At 37.6% G+C, this 17,065-nt stretch overlaps 1 protein-coding gene across 4 annotated transcripts in view; it reads left to right on the plus strand.

Moving 5' to 3' along the window:
- Nucleotides 1-16,655, plus strand: part of ebf1a (EBF transcription factor 1a) — a 273,661-nt gene extending 257,006 nt beyond the window's left edge. The window contains exons 15-17 of one of the 4 annotated variants that reach the window (XM_049483892.1): nucleotides 2,185-2,379; nucleotides 3,825-3,896; nucleotides 11,052-16,655. In XM_049483892.1, the coding sequence (XP_049339849.1) occupies nucleotides 2,185-2,379; nucleotides 3,825-3,895 (266 nt within the window). In that variant the 3' untranslated portion in view covers nucleotide 3,896; nucleotides 11,052-16,655. The remainder of the gene's footprint in view (nucleotides 1-2,184; nucleotides 2,380-3,824; nucleotides 3,897-11,051) is intronic. The other 3 variants (XM_049483893.1, XM_049483894.1, XM_049483895.1) reach the window with 3 other exon arrangements.
- Nucleotides 16,656-17,065: the final 410 nt, after the last annotated feature.

Below are 17,065 nucleotides of genomic sequence, written 5' to 3' on the forward strand. Positions count from 1 at the left end.
GAACACCTCTTTTGTTAAATATAAAACTCCACATGTGTTCATTCATAGTTTTGATGCTTCAGTGAGAATCTACAATGTAAACAGCCATGAAAATAAAGAAAATGCACTGAAAAAGAGAAGGTGTGTCCAAACTTTTGACCTGTACTGTACATCACAGAAAAAAACAGCTTCTTATATTATGATATTTTCCCATCACTGGAACATAATTCAGGTCTGAAAGTGTTAATTTTATAATATAATTATAATAATACTAATGGTGAAAATACAGAAATACAGAAATACTCACCACAGTTAGAGAGTGTGATAAAAACAATCGACACGCCTTTCCTCTGCAGCTGGTCTTTAAAAGAACAGAGATAAATGCTCCCTCTTTCTTCTGGAGCGTCCTGACCGTAACGCCCAGCCATTCGTATAACACCAATCTTCTACTGCAGCTTCTAAATTAAAGGGTCTTAATTAAATCAATAAACTAATTGCAGGAGAAGCAATTCAATTTCACTACTTTGATTCGGGGATGTTAACAAGTATTTTAACAGGCTCGGCGACTCGGCACAGACACTTTCAATCAATGCGAGAGGGCAGGACTTTACAGGCTCCAATTTTCATTAATTGATTAGTTAGGCCTTCATAAATGGATTATGACATTATCAAGAGAATTTTCTTGGGAAAGAGCCATAAAATTTAAGCAGGAGATAATAACAACAATAAAGGCAGAACATGAGATCAGAGCCGGTGAAATACGACGTCAGTGATTGTAAAATCGTTCAGGGAGAAAATGCTCTTAGTGTATTACTAGACAAAGGAGGAGCCAATCAGAACGTGGGAGGAGGGGTGATGATGGGGGGGGGGGGGGGGTGGTGGTTAACACAGTCTCTGTTACTGTAGGATCAGAAGGAACTTCTGCTCTCATAGTTTAGAGCTTTTATCAATAAAATCCTGACATATATGTAATTAATAACAGTAATTTTTAAAATATATATATATTATTTATTATTCCAAAAACACAATACGCAAATACACACACAATGATGCGCCACAATAAGGTCTAAAACAAATAGTAAAAAAAAAAAATAATAATAATAATAATAATAAAAATAATTTAATATAAATAAAATAGGATAATAAAACTGCCTATAGCAAGTTATATAGTTAGTATGATAATACAATAATATGGGTTCATATAAGGAGTATATATTAAGCAATTATATTTATATTGAAAATAGATAAATAAATAGTTATAATAATAATAATAATAATAATAATAATAATAATAATCGTAGTAATACAAAATAATGATAATAAATAAATAAAACAAAACAAATACCAATTTTCATTGTACATTTATTACAGTAACGTTCAAAAGTTAGAATAGAATCTCCACAATAAATGTTAATAATGTGTTTATACATATTTTTATACGTTTTATTTAGTATTTTAGAGCAAATTATACAAAAACTGAATTACAATAAAATAAAAGATAAATCATATAAAAACATAACAAGGTCTAATAAGGCATAGGTCTAAAACAAATGATAAAAAATGATGATAATAATAATAATAAAGTTAAATACAAATGACATAGGATAGTAAAACAAGCTATATGTTCTATATTTAGTATATTGTAATGTTTTTGGAACAAATTATACAAAATAAACTGTATTAAAATAAAAGAGAAGTTAACATATATAATAAATATTTAATTGTTACAGTATATTTATATACTTACTTAAAATGGTATTAAAATAAAATAAGATAGTTTTAACTATCAAAATGTGTGATTAATTTATTTATTTGCTTTTATTGTAATGTCATAGGTATCGTGGTATTATGGGATGCCGTGACGTTTTGCAGAATATTCTGTGCAACAGATTTGGACTCATAATTATTATATATAACTGAAAGAAGTGATTCCGAACTTTTGAATGATAATCGCTTGTGGAATCGTGATAAGATAAAATGATGAGTATTACTGGATGGATATTATTGGATGGATATTATTGGATGGTGATGATTCTGAGCGTGCTCAGTGACTGCCGTCTCCGTGTCCCGTTCTCCTGTGTTGTCCGTACGCTGTAGGACTATGAGGCATGTTCTCACCCATCCGCTCTCTCCTCACCCGCCCCCTTCTCTGCCCCTCCCCCTGCCCCTCCCCATGCCCCGCCCCTCCTGACTCCTCCCCCTCAGTCGTCCCTTCCAGTCCCACCATGGCCTCCTCCACCAGCCTGCCCTCCAACTGCAGCAGCTCCTCGGGCATCTTCTCCTTCTCTCCCGCCAACATGGTGTCGGCCGTCAAGCAGAAGAGCGCCTTTGCCCCGGTGGTCCGGCCCCAAGCCTCGCCCCCACCCACCTGCACCAGCGCCAACGGCAACGGCCTGCAAGGTGAGGGCGCCCACCTGCCGGACAGGTGGACACAGCTCGGACACACTCAGATTAATTGTGTTTTATTCAATGGCTATTAATTGATTAAATATAGAATCAATTTTTTATTATTATCATTTATCAAGTTTATCACTTTTACACTTCTTTAGCACTACTTATTCTAGTGTTCAAAAGTTTGGAATCACCACTGAATAGTTTAAAAACCCACTTGATTCATTAAAAAGTGAAACTGATATTCTAAAATGCTAATCCTGTGCATTTTCAATGGATTTAACTAATTTACTTTATTTTTTTATCATACTTACATGTTTTAGATCAACAAACATAACCTGAGTAAAAATAAAAAGCAGTTTTTAAATGATTATTTCAATTATTATGGTAAAAAATACATCTAAACATCTAAACATCAACCTGGCCCTAGGTCGCTATGTCAAAAAAGTATTTGCCCCATAAACCTGATAACCTTGCTGGCAACAACTGCAAACAAGTCGAGTTTCTTTCTTGTTAATGAATCATTCATGAAGACTGATCTTTGCTAGGGCAAGTGAGACCTGCAGTTCTTTAGGTTGGTTGTTCTGGGTTCTTTTGTGACCTCCTAGATGAGTTGTCCATGCCCTTTTGGTGTAATTTTGGTAGGCCAAAAATGTAGTAACTCCTGGAAAGGTCCACCAATATTCCATATTTTTTCCAATAGTGAATAATAGCTCTCAATGTGGTTCACTGAAGTCCCAAAGCTTTGGAAATGACTTTGCAACCTTTTCCTTGTCAGATAGATTCTGTTCTTTAAGTGATTTCTTGATTCTACATGTCTGGCAGTAATCAGGCCTAGTCGTGGCTGGAGACATTGAATCCAGCTATCCAAGAAACATATTTAATCACAGTTAATTCAATATTATTACTCAGATTATCTGCTTTTTGTATTTACTTTGGTTGTATTTTCTGATATTAAAGGGTGTTTGTTCATTTAAATAAATTGAAAAAAAGTACAACAAAAAAGGCAAAAAAAAGCTTTCTTTTGAAATAATGTAATTAATGTAACTAATGTAAGCTAATTAACCAAAAGCAGATGACTTTGCCAGTCCACTTCCATCAGTGTATAATGTGGTGTATAGCCTATTATAATAATACTCTGACACGTGATGGAACGTGTCCCATGATTTTTGCCATGCCCCAGGGAGGATCACATTAACCAGTGTTCCATCTCACTCACAAGATAACACCTCACAACGTATACATACATACATAATCAGTTTGCATACAGCTGTAATAAATCTGTATATATAAGTCTGTCCTGCACTAACCCTGATCTTCTGTGGCCCTGACTCATCTCCTCTCTCTCTCTCTTTCTCTCTCTCTTTCTCTCGTTCAACAAGAATAAAACTGTTCTTTCTCTTTTTTCCCTCCCTCCATCCTCCCTGTGACTCCGCCCCTCTTCCCGCCTCCAGTAGATCAGTCTTTTGTGGACTCTAGCAAGTATTCCACAACCAGCTCCCTGCAGGGACTGGCCTTCTCCTGAAGTATGTGACACTCGCCCGTCTCTCTCTCTCTCTCTCTCTTTTTCTCTCTCTTTTTCTTTCCCTCCATCTATTAACCCTTTGAGCCCTTTAAGTTCCCTACTATAGCTATTTTTAGTCATTTAGTCACACTGTGCAGCTTGATTTAGGGCGGGTTTGCTATCATAACGACAGGAAAAGTACACCTTGCAAGAGCCAGGTGAGCTCTGACTTTGGCAGATTGCTATTTTTAGGGCGCAGCTACCTGGAGGTGTCCAACACTTCTTTCTACTCAGCAGAGGAAACTGACCTGCTCATTCACACTCGATTATTCTGTTTATTGTTTATGGAAAAGGTGGGTTTGTGCACTGCTGTGTGTCCATGAGTGCGTAACAACTACACATTCACTGCCAAGATAGCAATGTACACATTTCTGTAGGTTAAATTCATTAAATTCGTGTTTTCCATTGCCAAGATACGGAGAACTACGCGTGAAATTTACCTGAACACACCTCATTTCCAGATCACCATGCACATCAGTGTAGATTTATTCAGAAGCACTGTTGTTTAATTCAATATTATTAAACATTATACATTATTAGATAAAAACGCAGTGATAAAATCAACACCAAAGTGATCAGTTACAGAAATCACTTCAGAAATTACCTTTTGTCCTCCACTTAAACCATTTCAACCCCTATCCTAGCTTTAGTTTAATGGTTTGTAATTTGTTCCGAATATTTTTAAAGAATTTCTCTGTTTGTGACTGAAAGGGTTAATCTGCTCATCACTCTGACCTTCTGCACGTCTTCCTGCTTCAGCTCTATCCACACTGCTCTCCTCCACTGGGGGCCTGCTGTCCGTCACCCACAGCATGCCATATGTGTTTCATTTCCTGCCTGACTTCCTGTTTCCCATGTCTGCTCTTCCCAGCGCACTGGTGTCGGTGTTGTCAGTGAGCTGAGTGTTTTCAGCAGTGCTTTATTTTAGTGTGTTTGGTGTACAGTACATCCTGCTCTAATAAAAACACATTAATACAATATATTTATCATTAACTAACACTTAACAGACAGATTCCCACCTTTAGAGTACTTATTCATGATTAGCACCAGACAAAAGTTTGGATACTACTTTAATTCAGTGTTTTTTATTAGTCTAAAATGTTCTGTATTGTAGATTAATACTAAATTTATCCAAACTGTAAAGAAAAAGGGAAATGGAATTATTAAGGAAAAAAAATATATTTTACATTCTTCAAAGAAGCTCCTCTTTCTTAGATTAGACAGTTTTACACATCTCTGCTATATTTTCTCAGTTAGATTTATGAGGTAGAGTCACCTGGAATTCAGGCTTTCAGTTAACAGCTGTGCTGAACTCATCAAAAGTTAATTACTTGAATTTCTTGCCTCTTAATGTGTTTCAAGGATTTAAGGATTTAAGGAGAGTAAAATTGTGATATCATAGTCTGAGCAACTGTTCAAATAAGATACATTTAAAGATAAAATAAAATAAAAACAATAAAATGAAAATAAAATAATAATAAAACAGATATAAAGATAAATACACAGCATATAAAAGGAGATCCAGAGTGCAAGTTTTATCAGTTGTAAAGTAGTGAAGAAGTAGAGTTGCAGGTATACAGTGAATAGTGAATATTTGAGTAATGTTCGAATCCAGATTATGAGAAAAATTGGAAAAAAGTGACAAATGAAAGAAGTAAATGAAGGTTAGTCAGTCTGAAAAGAAGAATTTTAAGAACTTTGAAAATATCCTCAAGTGCAGTCGCCAAAAACACCATTAAAAATGTTATGATGATGAAACTGGCACTCATCAGGAATGAAAGAGCAATATTTTATCAGAGTTTCCAGCCTCAGAAACAAATGCAAGTTAACAGCTCCCCAGATAAGAGCACCTAAATGCTTCTTCACAGAGTATTTTAGTTTTCTTAACACTTTTAAAGAAGAACTCTGGTGTAAAATTGACTTTATTTTGTTGTAGTAAAACATGATAAAAAGTTCTTACCTTTGATGAATAGCACACCTCCCCTCTCCAACAGCGTTCTGAGATCCAGAAATTTTAACAGTTTGTCCAAACACCCTTCAGACTGGGTGACACGGGGCATAATTTACCCTGATAAATTGCTTTTTACACCGTTATCCAGCTCAAAGTAGCTCCACACCTCCTTGCTAGAATCCAGAGAGCATTTAAAACGAGGCATTAATAACTTAAAAAAGTGCACAAGAAGCTTATTAAACACCACTGTTTACATCCTATAACACTACTAGCTTTAGCTCAGAGCGCCGCCATCACTGTACTGGTAATGACATAGACATATCTACATAGACTCAGCATAGCCTGCCTCCTGGTGCCGGCTGCTACGCTATGCATTTTAAATGTCAGGGCTCTCCAGATTCTAGTAAGAAGGTGTGGAGCTACTGTGAGTTGGATAACGGTGGAAAAAGTGATTTATCAGGGTAAATTATGCCCCGTATCACCCAGTCTGAAGGGTATTGGACAAACTGTTAAAATTTCTGGATCTCTGAACGCTGTGGGAGAACGGAGGTGTGCTATTCATCAAAGGTAAGAACTTTTATCATGTTTTACTACAACAAAAGTCCATTTTACACCAGAGTTCTCCTTTAAGTTTCTACATGATTTAGTATGAGTTACTTCATAGTCTGGATCACTTAATTTACTATGTAGGAATAAATAAAGAGTATTATGCAGGTCTAGGTTATCAGGCTGCTGTGGGAGTTTCCTCTCACTGTGCTGATCTTCACCCAGAGCCCCTGACCTCCACCCCCCCTATAACTGAGCCCAGGACACTCAGGAAATGGCCTGGGAATTAGAGCAGCATGCAGAGAGACAGTCAATACACAGCCAATATGGCCAATATGGCGTACGAGAAATCTGCACCTCCAGTGGTGAGGGGATCTGCAGAGGAAGGAGATGCTGCTGGAAGTGCTGGGAGTCTTCCCTAGCTTTCTTTGTCTTTCTTTCACTCAGTTACGTCTTTATCTCTTTATTATCACTCTATTACTTTCACTGTTAAACTCCTCTAATTTCACTTGGTAAATATGATTGGAAAGTAGGACTGTGTATTGGTTAGAACTTGTCAAAAGATATGTATCATTACAGTATATTACAATATATTGCAATACTGTTAATTCTGTAAATCAAATCCCATTAATGCAGATTTCCATCAGCTGCCAGAGCCCTGAGAGAGCACAATTGGTCTTGCTCTCTCTGGGTGGGTACAGTACAGTAGATGGTGCTCTTTCCTCTATTCATAACTCCTAGGGTGATGTGGATCAGCACAAGGCTGCATCTGTGAGCTGATGTATCAGAACCACTCAGAGTTGCTGCGCTTTCCTCCGAGTGTTAGTGCTGTGATGCTGCTTGGCAAAAAGTTCAAAAAGAGGCAGAGTTGGTTTGATAATTGGCCTTGTAAATTGGGGAGAAAATGGGATAAAAATTTGAAATAAAAAATAAAACACATCATTATATTTATAAAATCTGAATAAAATCAAAATGCGATCTAGTGGGCGGAGCTTAATCACAACGATAAATTGGGTTTAAACTGTCTGACAGACTTTTAATGACCGAAACATCAACAGATGACACCCTTTTCAATGGTGTAATTCTTCATTAGGGCATGAAAATAGATCACTCTGTGTGTGATACATATATACTTATATAATATATGAGTTTCTCATTTTGAACTAAATTACTGAAATAAAGTAACTTTTCAATGATGTTATAATTTTTTGAGATGCACTAGTTTATTGTATGATAAGTCAATATTGATAAGTCAATTATTGTTGGTCAACCAGCTTAAAAAGCCTGAACTGGCATTTTTTGTTAGCATGGTCTCTCTCTCTATATATATATATTTTTTTTTCTCCCATTCTCTCTCTCTCTCCCTCTCTCTCTCCCTCTCTCTCTCTCCTCCATCACTCATTGAGAGCTTAAATGTATGCAGTTGTTTTTGTTCTTGTGTTGCTGGTGAGTTATTGGTTTATGAGGCTCTCAGGCTCTGAGCAGCACATGGCATTTATCTGTACTCTGACTGTTTGTGTAGAGCAGGCGAGTCAACGAGGGTCAGCGAATGAAATTTCAGGCTCGGTTTATTTATCGCTTCCCGGGTTTGTTTGTCGTCCGTCATGCAAAGGAATAAATGAACAACAAATGTGATTCCGTCTCGAGGGAACGAGAAGTAAAGCGCGATTCATCCTTTATTTCTCCTTTATTTCTATTGAAACACTGCTTTTGAGAAGCACCACCACCAACACCACCTCCTCCTCCACCACACAGTTAACTTGAATTAATTAACCTTACTAAAAAAGCATGCACACCAACTGCCTTACAAAATAAGTCAATTTTACTTACACTCTGAATTGAGTTAAACTCATTTTTAATGTAACCTGCATACAATACTTAAATATTTACTTTCACTATATTAGATATATTTGGGACTTGACATCGCTCACAATTAATTCACAATGAAAAAAGTAAGTCATTGTATTTATTTATTACTGTGAAATAAAACCAGTAAACCTCTCTTATAAAAAGTGGTATAATTCTTTATTAGCTTGTCCTTAATGCCTACAACACCCAGTACCAGTCATTTAACCATTTTTTTTGTATACTGTACATGTAAACCTAAAAGAGAAGGTAGTCCATGGTGGGATGACTACACACTGACAGTCACACTGACCTGAGAACAGCCAGTAAACTATTATTTAAAATATACTGTACATGTAAGCACAAAATAGAATGAAGCTCAAGGTGAAATGACTATACACTGACAGTCACACTGACCCAAGAACAGCCAGTCAATCATTATTTAAATAAACTTTACATGTAAACCTAAAAGAGAAGGTAGCCCATTGTGGGAATAAATACACACTGATGGTTGGTGCCAATTCAAATATCTGGACTGTGCTTACATCACAAAGTTATCCAAATAACCCAAAACAATAGGTAAAGGTTTTTTTTTACCTCGCAATTAACCAGAAATTAAAAACTAAAACTACTAAGACGTGTGTTCGTCCCTTAAGCTCGTACATGCTGTATATATTCTGCATGTACACTAAGCTCAGGTTCTGTAGGGATGTAGGTACTGTAGGTTCTGTAAATACTGTAAGTTCTGCAGGTACCGTAGGTTCTATAGGTACTGTAGGTTCTGTAGGTACTTTAGGGAGGTAGGTTCTGTAGGTACTTTAGGGAGGTAGGTACTGTAGGTACTGTAGATACTATAGGTACTGTAGGTACTGTAGGTTCTGTAGGAATGTAGGTACTGTAGATACTGTAGGTTCTGTAGGTACTGTATATACTGTAGGTACTGCAGGTACTGTAGGTTCTGCAGGTACTGTAGGTTCTATAGGTACTGTAGGTTCTCTAGGTACTGTAGGTACTGCAGTTACTGCAGGTTCTGTAGGTACTGTAGATACTGTACGTACCGCAGGTACTGTAGATACTGTAGGTTCTGCAGGTACTGTAGATACTGTAGGTTCTGCAGGTACTGTAGGTACTGTAGCTACTGTAGGTACTGTAGATACTGTAGGTACTGTAGATACTGTAGGTTCTGCAGGTACTGTAGGTACTGTAGCTACTGTAGGTACTGTAGATACTGTAGGTACTGTAGATACTGTAGGTTCTGCAGGTACTGTAGGTACTGTAGCTACTGTAGGTACTGTAGATACTGTAGGTACTGTAGATACTGTAGGTTCTGCAGGTACTGTAGGTACTGTAGATACTGTAGGTACTGTAGATACTGTAGGTTCTGTAGGTACTGTAGGTACTGCAGGTACTGTAGGTTCTGCAGGCACTGTAGGTTCTATAGGTACTGTAGGTACTCTAGGTACTGTAGGTACTGCAGTTACTGCAGGTTCTGTAGGTACTGTAGATACTGTACGTACCGCAGGTACTGTAGATACTGTAGGTTCTGCAGGTACTGTAGGTACTGTAGATACTGTAGGTACTGTAGATACTGTAGGTACTGTAGCTACTGTAGGTACTGTAGATACTGTAGGTTCTGCAGGTACTGTAGGTACTGTAGCTACTGTAGGTACTGTAGATACTGTAGGTTCTGTAGGTACTGTAAGTACTGAAGGTACTGTAGGTACCGCAGGTACTTCAAGTACTATAGGTACTGTAGATACTGTAGGGATGTAGGTACCGCAGGTACTGTAGGTACTTCAGGTACTTTAGGGATGTAGCGTTAGGCTCCTGTAGTCCTGCAGCGCTCCAGAGCCTCTCTCCATCACGCTGCAGACAGGCAGGCTGTCCTGTAGTCTTATCACTAATTGGGTGGATGAATTGTTCACATAATGGGTCCCTGATGGGAGGGGGGACTGATTTACAACCATAAAACCCAGCGACTATTTATCCTGACAATGACTCTAATTAAACATGGAGGACGTACAGAAAGCGAGACGGATGGAGCTGAACAAAGATTATCTTTACCTCTGCTCTGGGAATCACACGCCGCCCCGCGTCTCAGAGCCAGCGCCACCGCTCAGAGCGTGATGGAGAACCGCGAATATCTAGGGCTTCTGTAAAATTATATTCTCTCTGCTGTTCATTTGTGTTTCTGCAGAGGGCAATCTAAAATACTCCTTATTTTTACCTTTCTACTGTCTACTTTTTGTATGTTGTATTAACCATTGAACAGGTATTAAAATTTACTTTAGATAAGGATGTAGCGTTGGACACGTCCAGGCAGCTGCGCTGTTAAAATATCAATCCACCAAAGTCAGAGCTCACCTGGCTCTTAATATAGGTGAATGATGAGCAAGTGACACTCTGATTTATTCTGTTTGTTTCACGTTACACCAAAAAACACACCAATGATTAATTAAAAGAATTAGTAGTTACTTTAGTACATACTTTTCCTGTTGTTACGATAGCAAAGACACACTGACACGCCCTGAACCAAGCTGCACAGTGCACAGTTAAAGACTAGCCTAAGGATCCCTAAAATAGAGAGATTTGAGGTGCGAAGGCTGGTTAGATTAAGTGGGAAATCATCACAGCCCTTGTTCTTGTTTGAAGTAATTCATTTACCCTGATGTTAGCGAATATTTAGTCTGGAACTTTGGACTGTAAGTGAAAGTAGATGCATGAATGGTTTTCTAACTCTTCGTTTTCTCTCTCTCTCTCTTTTTTTGTGAACAGCGATCCCGGGGATGATCGTTCCTCCTATGTAGAGGCTCCAGGCTGCTGAAGAGACACATTTGATCTGGGCTGAAGCTCGAACCCACCGGTCTGAACTGCAGACGACTGCGAGTGGGAAGCAGAGAAACAGACATAAACTCAGACTTTAAACTCAGGCCTTTTTCATCACAGATCTCACCAGAACGGGAACGGCGAGTGTGCTGCAGCTGCTGCGGCAACGGCTGGACTTTTTCTAGATTTTTCTTTTTCAGGCTCCTCTGCTGAAGGACACGCCCCCACGAACACTACCTGCGCGGAGAGAGAGCGACGGCCCGCTTTCGTTTGCCGGTTTTGGGCTTTTTTTGATGAAATGGACGTTGTTTGTTTGCCTTTTATATTGGAACTGTACCATAAACACACTATAGGACACTACCAGAGCGGGAGCTGTGAGGCTGATGGAGCTGGACGTTGCTTTGCGTGAGGAAAACGGCAGAAATCTTTTTTAACGAGTCAGAATAAGAGGTCAAAAGGTCAACACTCATCCAAGTGAAAATAAGGAACATTCTAATTTTCAACATTTTCAAAATTTAAAAATGTAACATTTTCAAAAATTCATATTTTCAAAATTGCTGTATTCTGAAATTTTCAAAAATTCAAAAATTCAAAATTTCAAATTTCAAATTTTCAAAAATATTTGCTTTGTTTTTTATTATTATTATTATTATTATTATTATTATTATTATTATTATTATTATTATTATTATTAATATTATGTACTGCCATGTCATCCTTCAGTGATGTTAAATGTTTCAATATTTCAGGTACATGCTGGTTCATTCATTTTTACATATGTTTAAAAAAAAACGCCAAAATATGCCAAACGTCAGAATACACCAGAAAAAATGCCAGAATACACCAGAAAATGCCAAAAAATGCCAGAATACACCAGAAAACGTCAGAATAAACCAGAAAAAATGCCAGAATTCACCAGAAAACGACAGAATACACCAGAAAATGACAGAATACACCAGACAATGCCAAAAAAGCCAGAATACACCAGACAAAAGCCAGAATTCACCAGAAAACATCAGAATAAACCAGAAAAAAATGGCAGAATACACCAGAAAAAAGTCAGAATACACCAGAAAACGACAGAATACACCAGAAAAATAGAAGAATACACCAGAAAATTGCCAGAATACACCAGAAAAATAGCAGAATACACCAGAAAAAAGTCAGAATACACCAGAAAACGACAGAATACACCAGAAACCGCAAACAAATCAAAATACACCAGAATATGACAGAAAACGCCAGAATACACCAAAAAACACCAGAATACATCGCAATACACCAGAATATGTCAGGGAATATGTCTGAGTTTTGTTGCCATTTTATTTTTACATTTTTTTTTCATTTTAGAAGCAAAGCTAGTGTGTTTTTTTATATTTTTGTTATAATTATTTCACATGCGTTTGATGGATGGTCGTATGAGGCTGCATCACTAAAGCCATAAGAAAAATTTATTCTAATTGAGTTATTGTTCATATTTTATCGTATATTTAAAATAAGAAAAAGGAAAAACAACTGGAGACTGTGAGTTTGACCTTTTGCTCGTTCGCTCTCTGCTCGTCTACGAAGGATCAAACGAAGTGATGAAGAAGAACAGAGATGAGAAGAAGATGAGAAGATGAGTGTACGCTCAGTTCGGCTGCTAGATCCTCCCACTTTCTTTCTTTTTTCTTTTTGAATTCTTGTTTTTTTTATATAGTGATCGTGAAGGAAATGACTTGAATAATCGGAGGATGTTGATAATTCGCCAGCACTGTAATCGCCTGCTCTTGGAAACGTGTCAAACACCCAACGAACAGCCAATCAGCCGTTTGATTGGCTCCCTTTAGTACTCATATATTTTGTACATATGCATTTTTTTTTGGTTTGTTTGTTTGTTTGGTAGATTTTGGGCAAAATTGTTAAATATATTTATATTAAAATGTCTTAAGGCAGCTTGTCAGTTTAGTATCAATCACAGTAACGATCTGTACTGCAAAATATTTGAAATATCGCCAATTTAAAAGAAAAAAGTAAAAAAAACGAGAAACAAAAAGAATATCAGCTACAGCATCAGTTTTTTTTGTGTGTTTGTTTTTTTTTTGGATTCTGGACGTTAAAAACTGAGCAGGTTCTGTAAAATATCCATATACATAATGTATTTATCTCTCGAGTTTTATGTACATTGTTTTTTTTTTTTTTCGTTTTGGATATTTTTTCCTCGTTTTTTTTTTTATTATTATTATTGTGTACATTGTTCTATGTAAATGTTCTACATGCCGTTCTGTCTGTCTGTCCGCCAGCCACCGATTTCTTCATTCATTGTTAAAATTGTTTAATTGTTGAATTTCGTAAATTGTTCATTTGTTTTTGTTTTTCATGTTTGTATGATTTTTGTCATGCTTCCATTTTTTGAGTTCCGTTCATGAAAAAAAGCCATTGTCTATTTTTGTATAATTTGTAAGTTAAATTTTTTTTTTCTTTTCTTTTTTTTTTTTTGAATTTTTTAATGTATGGCAAAAAGTAGCATCTTATTCTGATAGTATTTAGTTATGTAGATTTTTAAAAAAATATATATGATGAATATATAAATCTATATCTTTTTTTTTCTTTCGTTTTTCTCTTTGAGGCTTACAGAAATTGATACTGTTGTTAAACTAATAATATGCATGGGCTCTTCTCTTCTGAGAGTGTGTTTGAAACTAGAGGGGGGATTTTTTTGGATGAAATATGAAAATACTTTCTTTCTCTTTCGTGTTTTTTCTCTTTTTTTTGTGTTTTTTTTTTTGTTCGTTTTTTCCTCCTCCTTTCTTTGCTTTTCTGGATTTGTTGATTATTTATGCCTGCTTGTATATCTGTATATTCTGTCTATTCTATTCTTTTTTCCTTTCATTCGTACCAGTACCAGCAGTTTAGATGCCTTAACAATGCAAACCCAGTTTATCGCATACAATCAAATGTACAGTTACCATTATCACCACCGTTATAGCACCGTTACACAGTACCAGGGGCGCTTTTACGTCAGATTTTAGGGGTAAAAACGAGAAAAAAAGCACAAATTGTTCTGTTTTACCCACTTCCCCCTTTTTTTAACCTAAATACTGTTTAAATAAACCCAGCTCAGCCACGCAGGGAAGGTTAAGGGAATATTATTATTAATTTTTGTATGTGTTTTATGGAGGATTATGAAGGATAATGAGGCGGTTTTGTGTTTGGAGGTGTGTGTGTGTGTATGGAGAGAGAGTGTAAGATTCATATTTAATGTTTTTGCATTGCAGCAGCTGTGTGTGTGTGTGTGTGTGTGTGTGTGTGTGTGTTGCTGTGGGGGATGTGGGAGCACTTTATTATTAATTTAAAAGAAAAGGCTGGCGTTTTAATTTGGTGTTTGTGCTGTAGTGTGTGTAAATGTGTGTAAGTGTGTGTTAGTGTGTGTGTAGGTGTGTGTAAGTGTGTGTATAAGTGTGAGTTAGTGTGTGTTTGATTCACGGTTCAGTGAGGGCAGTGAAAATCCTAAAAAGCCATATCGTATCGAACACGTTCACCAACAGCTCAGAGAGCGGCGTGCCGGTGCTCCGACACTGCAGACGGTAGCACACTTTTACACTTTTTCACCAGTGTGTGTGTGTGTATGTGTGTGTATGCATATGTGTGTGTGAGTGTGTGTGTACGCGTTAGTACTGCTGAATCAAACTGAAAGATTAGCATCCTGGCACTAGCGAAACGCAAAGTTTCCAGTCACATTCAGAGATCAAAGACACATATGATTACATTGTTACTGTATTATGGCCAGCCCCGCCCCCAGACCTAGCCCTGCCCCAAGCCCCGCCCACAAACACACCGCCCACAAAGCCCACTGTCATGTAAACCAAAAGTAGCCCACATGTACCAAAACATGTCTGGTCCACTTTTGGCACATCTGTACGTGAGACAAAACTAGCCCACATGTTGAAAATGCACATTTAGCCCACATGTACCAAAACTTATCTGGTCCATATTTGGCACAGATATGGCAGTGCTGCCTATGGAAAATCTGCATGTAAGACAAAAGTGGCCTACAAATAGATAACAGACATTTGGCCCACATGTTGTAAAACTTATATGGCCCACTTTTGGCACAGATATTGTAGTTCTGCCTATGGAAAATCTGCATATGAGACAAAAGTAGACAACATGTTGAAAACAGACATTTGGCCCACATGTTCCAAAATGCATCTGAGACAAATGCATGTGAGACAAAAGTAGCCCACATGTACCAAACAAATCTGGCCCACTTTTGGCACAGATATGGCAGTGCTGCCTATGGAAAATCTGCATGTGAGACCAATGTAGCCTACATATTGAAAACAGACATTTGGCCCTTATGTTCCAAAACTTATCTGGCCCACTTTTGGCACAGATATGGCAGTGCTCCCTATGGAAAATCACACGTTGAAAATCGGGTCCACTTTTGTCATATATACATGTGAGACAAAAGTAGGCCACCTGTTAAAAATGCGCATTTAGCACTCATGTTCCAAAACTTATCTGGTCCACATTTGGCACAGATGTGACCCACATGTACCGAAACATATCTGTTCTGCTTTTGGAAAAGATGTGGCACTGGTGCCTATGGAACATCTGCATGAGAAAAAATTGAAATGTTGAAAACATTTGGCCCACATGTTCTAAAACACATCTAGTCCGCATTTGGCACATCTGCATGTGAGACAAAAGTAGCCAACATGTTGAAAATGCACATTTAGCCTACATGTACCAAAACGTATCGGGCCCATTTTTGGCACAGATATGGCAGTTCTGGCTACAGAAAATCTGCATGTAAGAGAAAAGTGGCCTACATATAGATAACAGACATTTGGCCCACATGTTGTTGAACATATCTGGTCCACTTTTGGCACAAATATGGCAGTGCTCCCTATAGAAAATCTGCATGTGAGCCAAAAATAGCCCACATATTGAAAACAGACATTTGGCCCACATGTTCTAAACCCGCAGTGATCGGGCTTCAGAGTGCCGGCTCTTTGTGAAACAGTCTAGAGTGGCGTTTTTGTGAACCGCCAGATTCAGACTGTGGCTTTCCATTGGCTGTTGGGTTTGTTTGAGTGTGTGTGTGTGTGTGTGTAGACAGAACTGAAGCCACTGATGACAGAGCCGAATTGGGGCTGGTCTCTCCTGCTCTTGCGCGTTTAGAGAGCTCATCGTTTAGTTTAATTTTTTTCGTTATCTTTGATATGAATGGAGATCAGCTGCTCTACACTGACACTTTGTACGTCGTTCCATCTTAATGATGAGTTTAGATGGGCAGCTGATGAAGCTACAAGCTTTTCTGTAGGAAAAACCGAGACTAAAACCAAAAAAAGCTGGTCCTCTCCCTCTCCTGTTATCCTCTCATCTCTCTCTCTCTCTCTCTCTCTCTCTTTTTGTCTTTGACTGGATACACACTGAGCAGTTCTATTGATGGGGAAAAACCAACAAAAACTACTGTATAGATTGTTATCATTTTTTTGATGAAAGCTGTAAAATAACTTTTCGAAATTCACAATATTAAATTAAAGTTACTTCTTGTCTGTGATCTCACCCGTGTCCTTCTTTGTCCTTCATTTGTTTCTTCGCTGAAAAAAAATGTTAAAATTAAGCAATGCACTATAAAACAATTATATATATATATTTTTTTTTGCAATATCTTATAACATCTTGTAATCATTTTATATTTGATACGATGACATTTAAAACTCATTCTAAATTAATTCATTATTCAGTGGTATTTAGCTCAAACCATCGTCCCATCAACTCTGAGCAGATTCCCTCTCCCTGCTGAAGAAGAGCATCCCCAAGCATGATGCTCCCACCACCATGTTTCACAGTGGAAATGGTGTTATTTTTAAAAGTCTGACACGGCTTGTGGCAGATTTGTGGCAGTTCTCCTGTATACAGATTCTCCTGATTCACCTGAGCTGTGGATCTCTGCAGCTCCTCCAGAGTGACCA

Source organism: Astyanax mexicanus, chromosome 10 (assembly GCF_023375975.1).
Source record: "Astyanax mexicanus isolate ESR-SI-001 chromosome 10, AstMex3_surface, whole genome shotgun sequence".
NCBI classification, from domain to species: Eukaryota; Metazoa; Chordata; class Actinopteri; order Characiformes; family Acestrorhamphidae; genus Astyanax; species Astyanax mexicanus.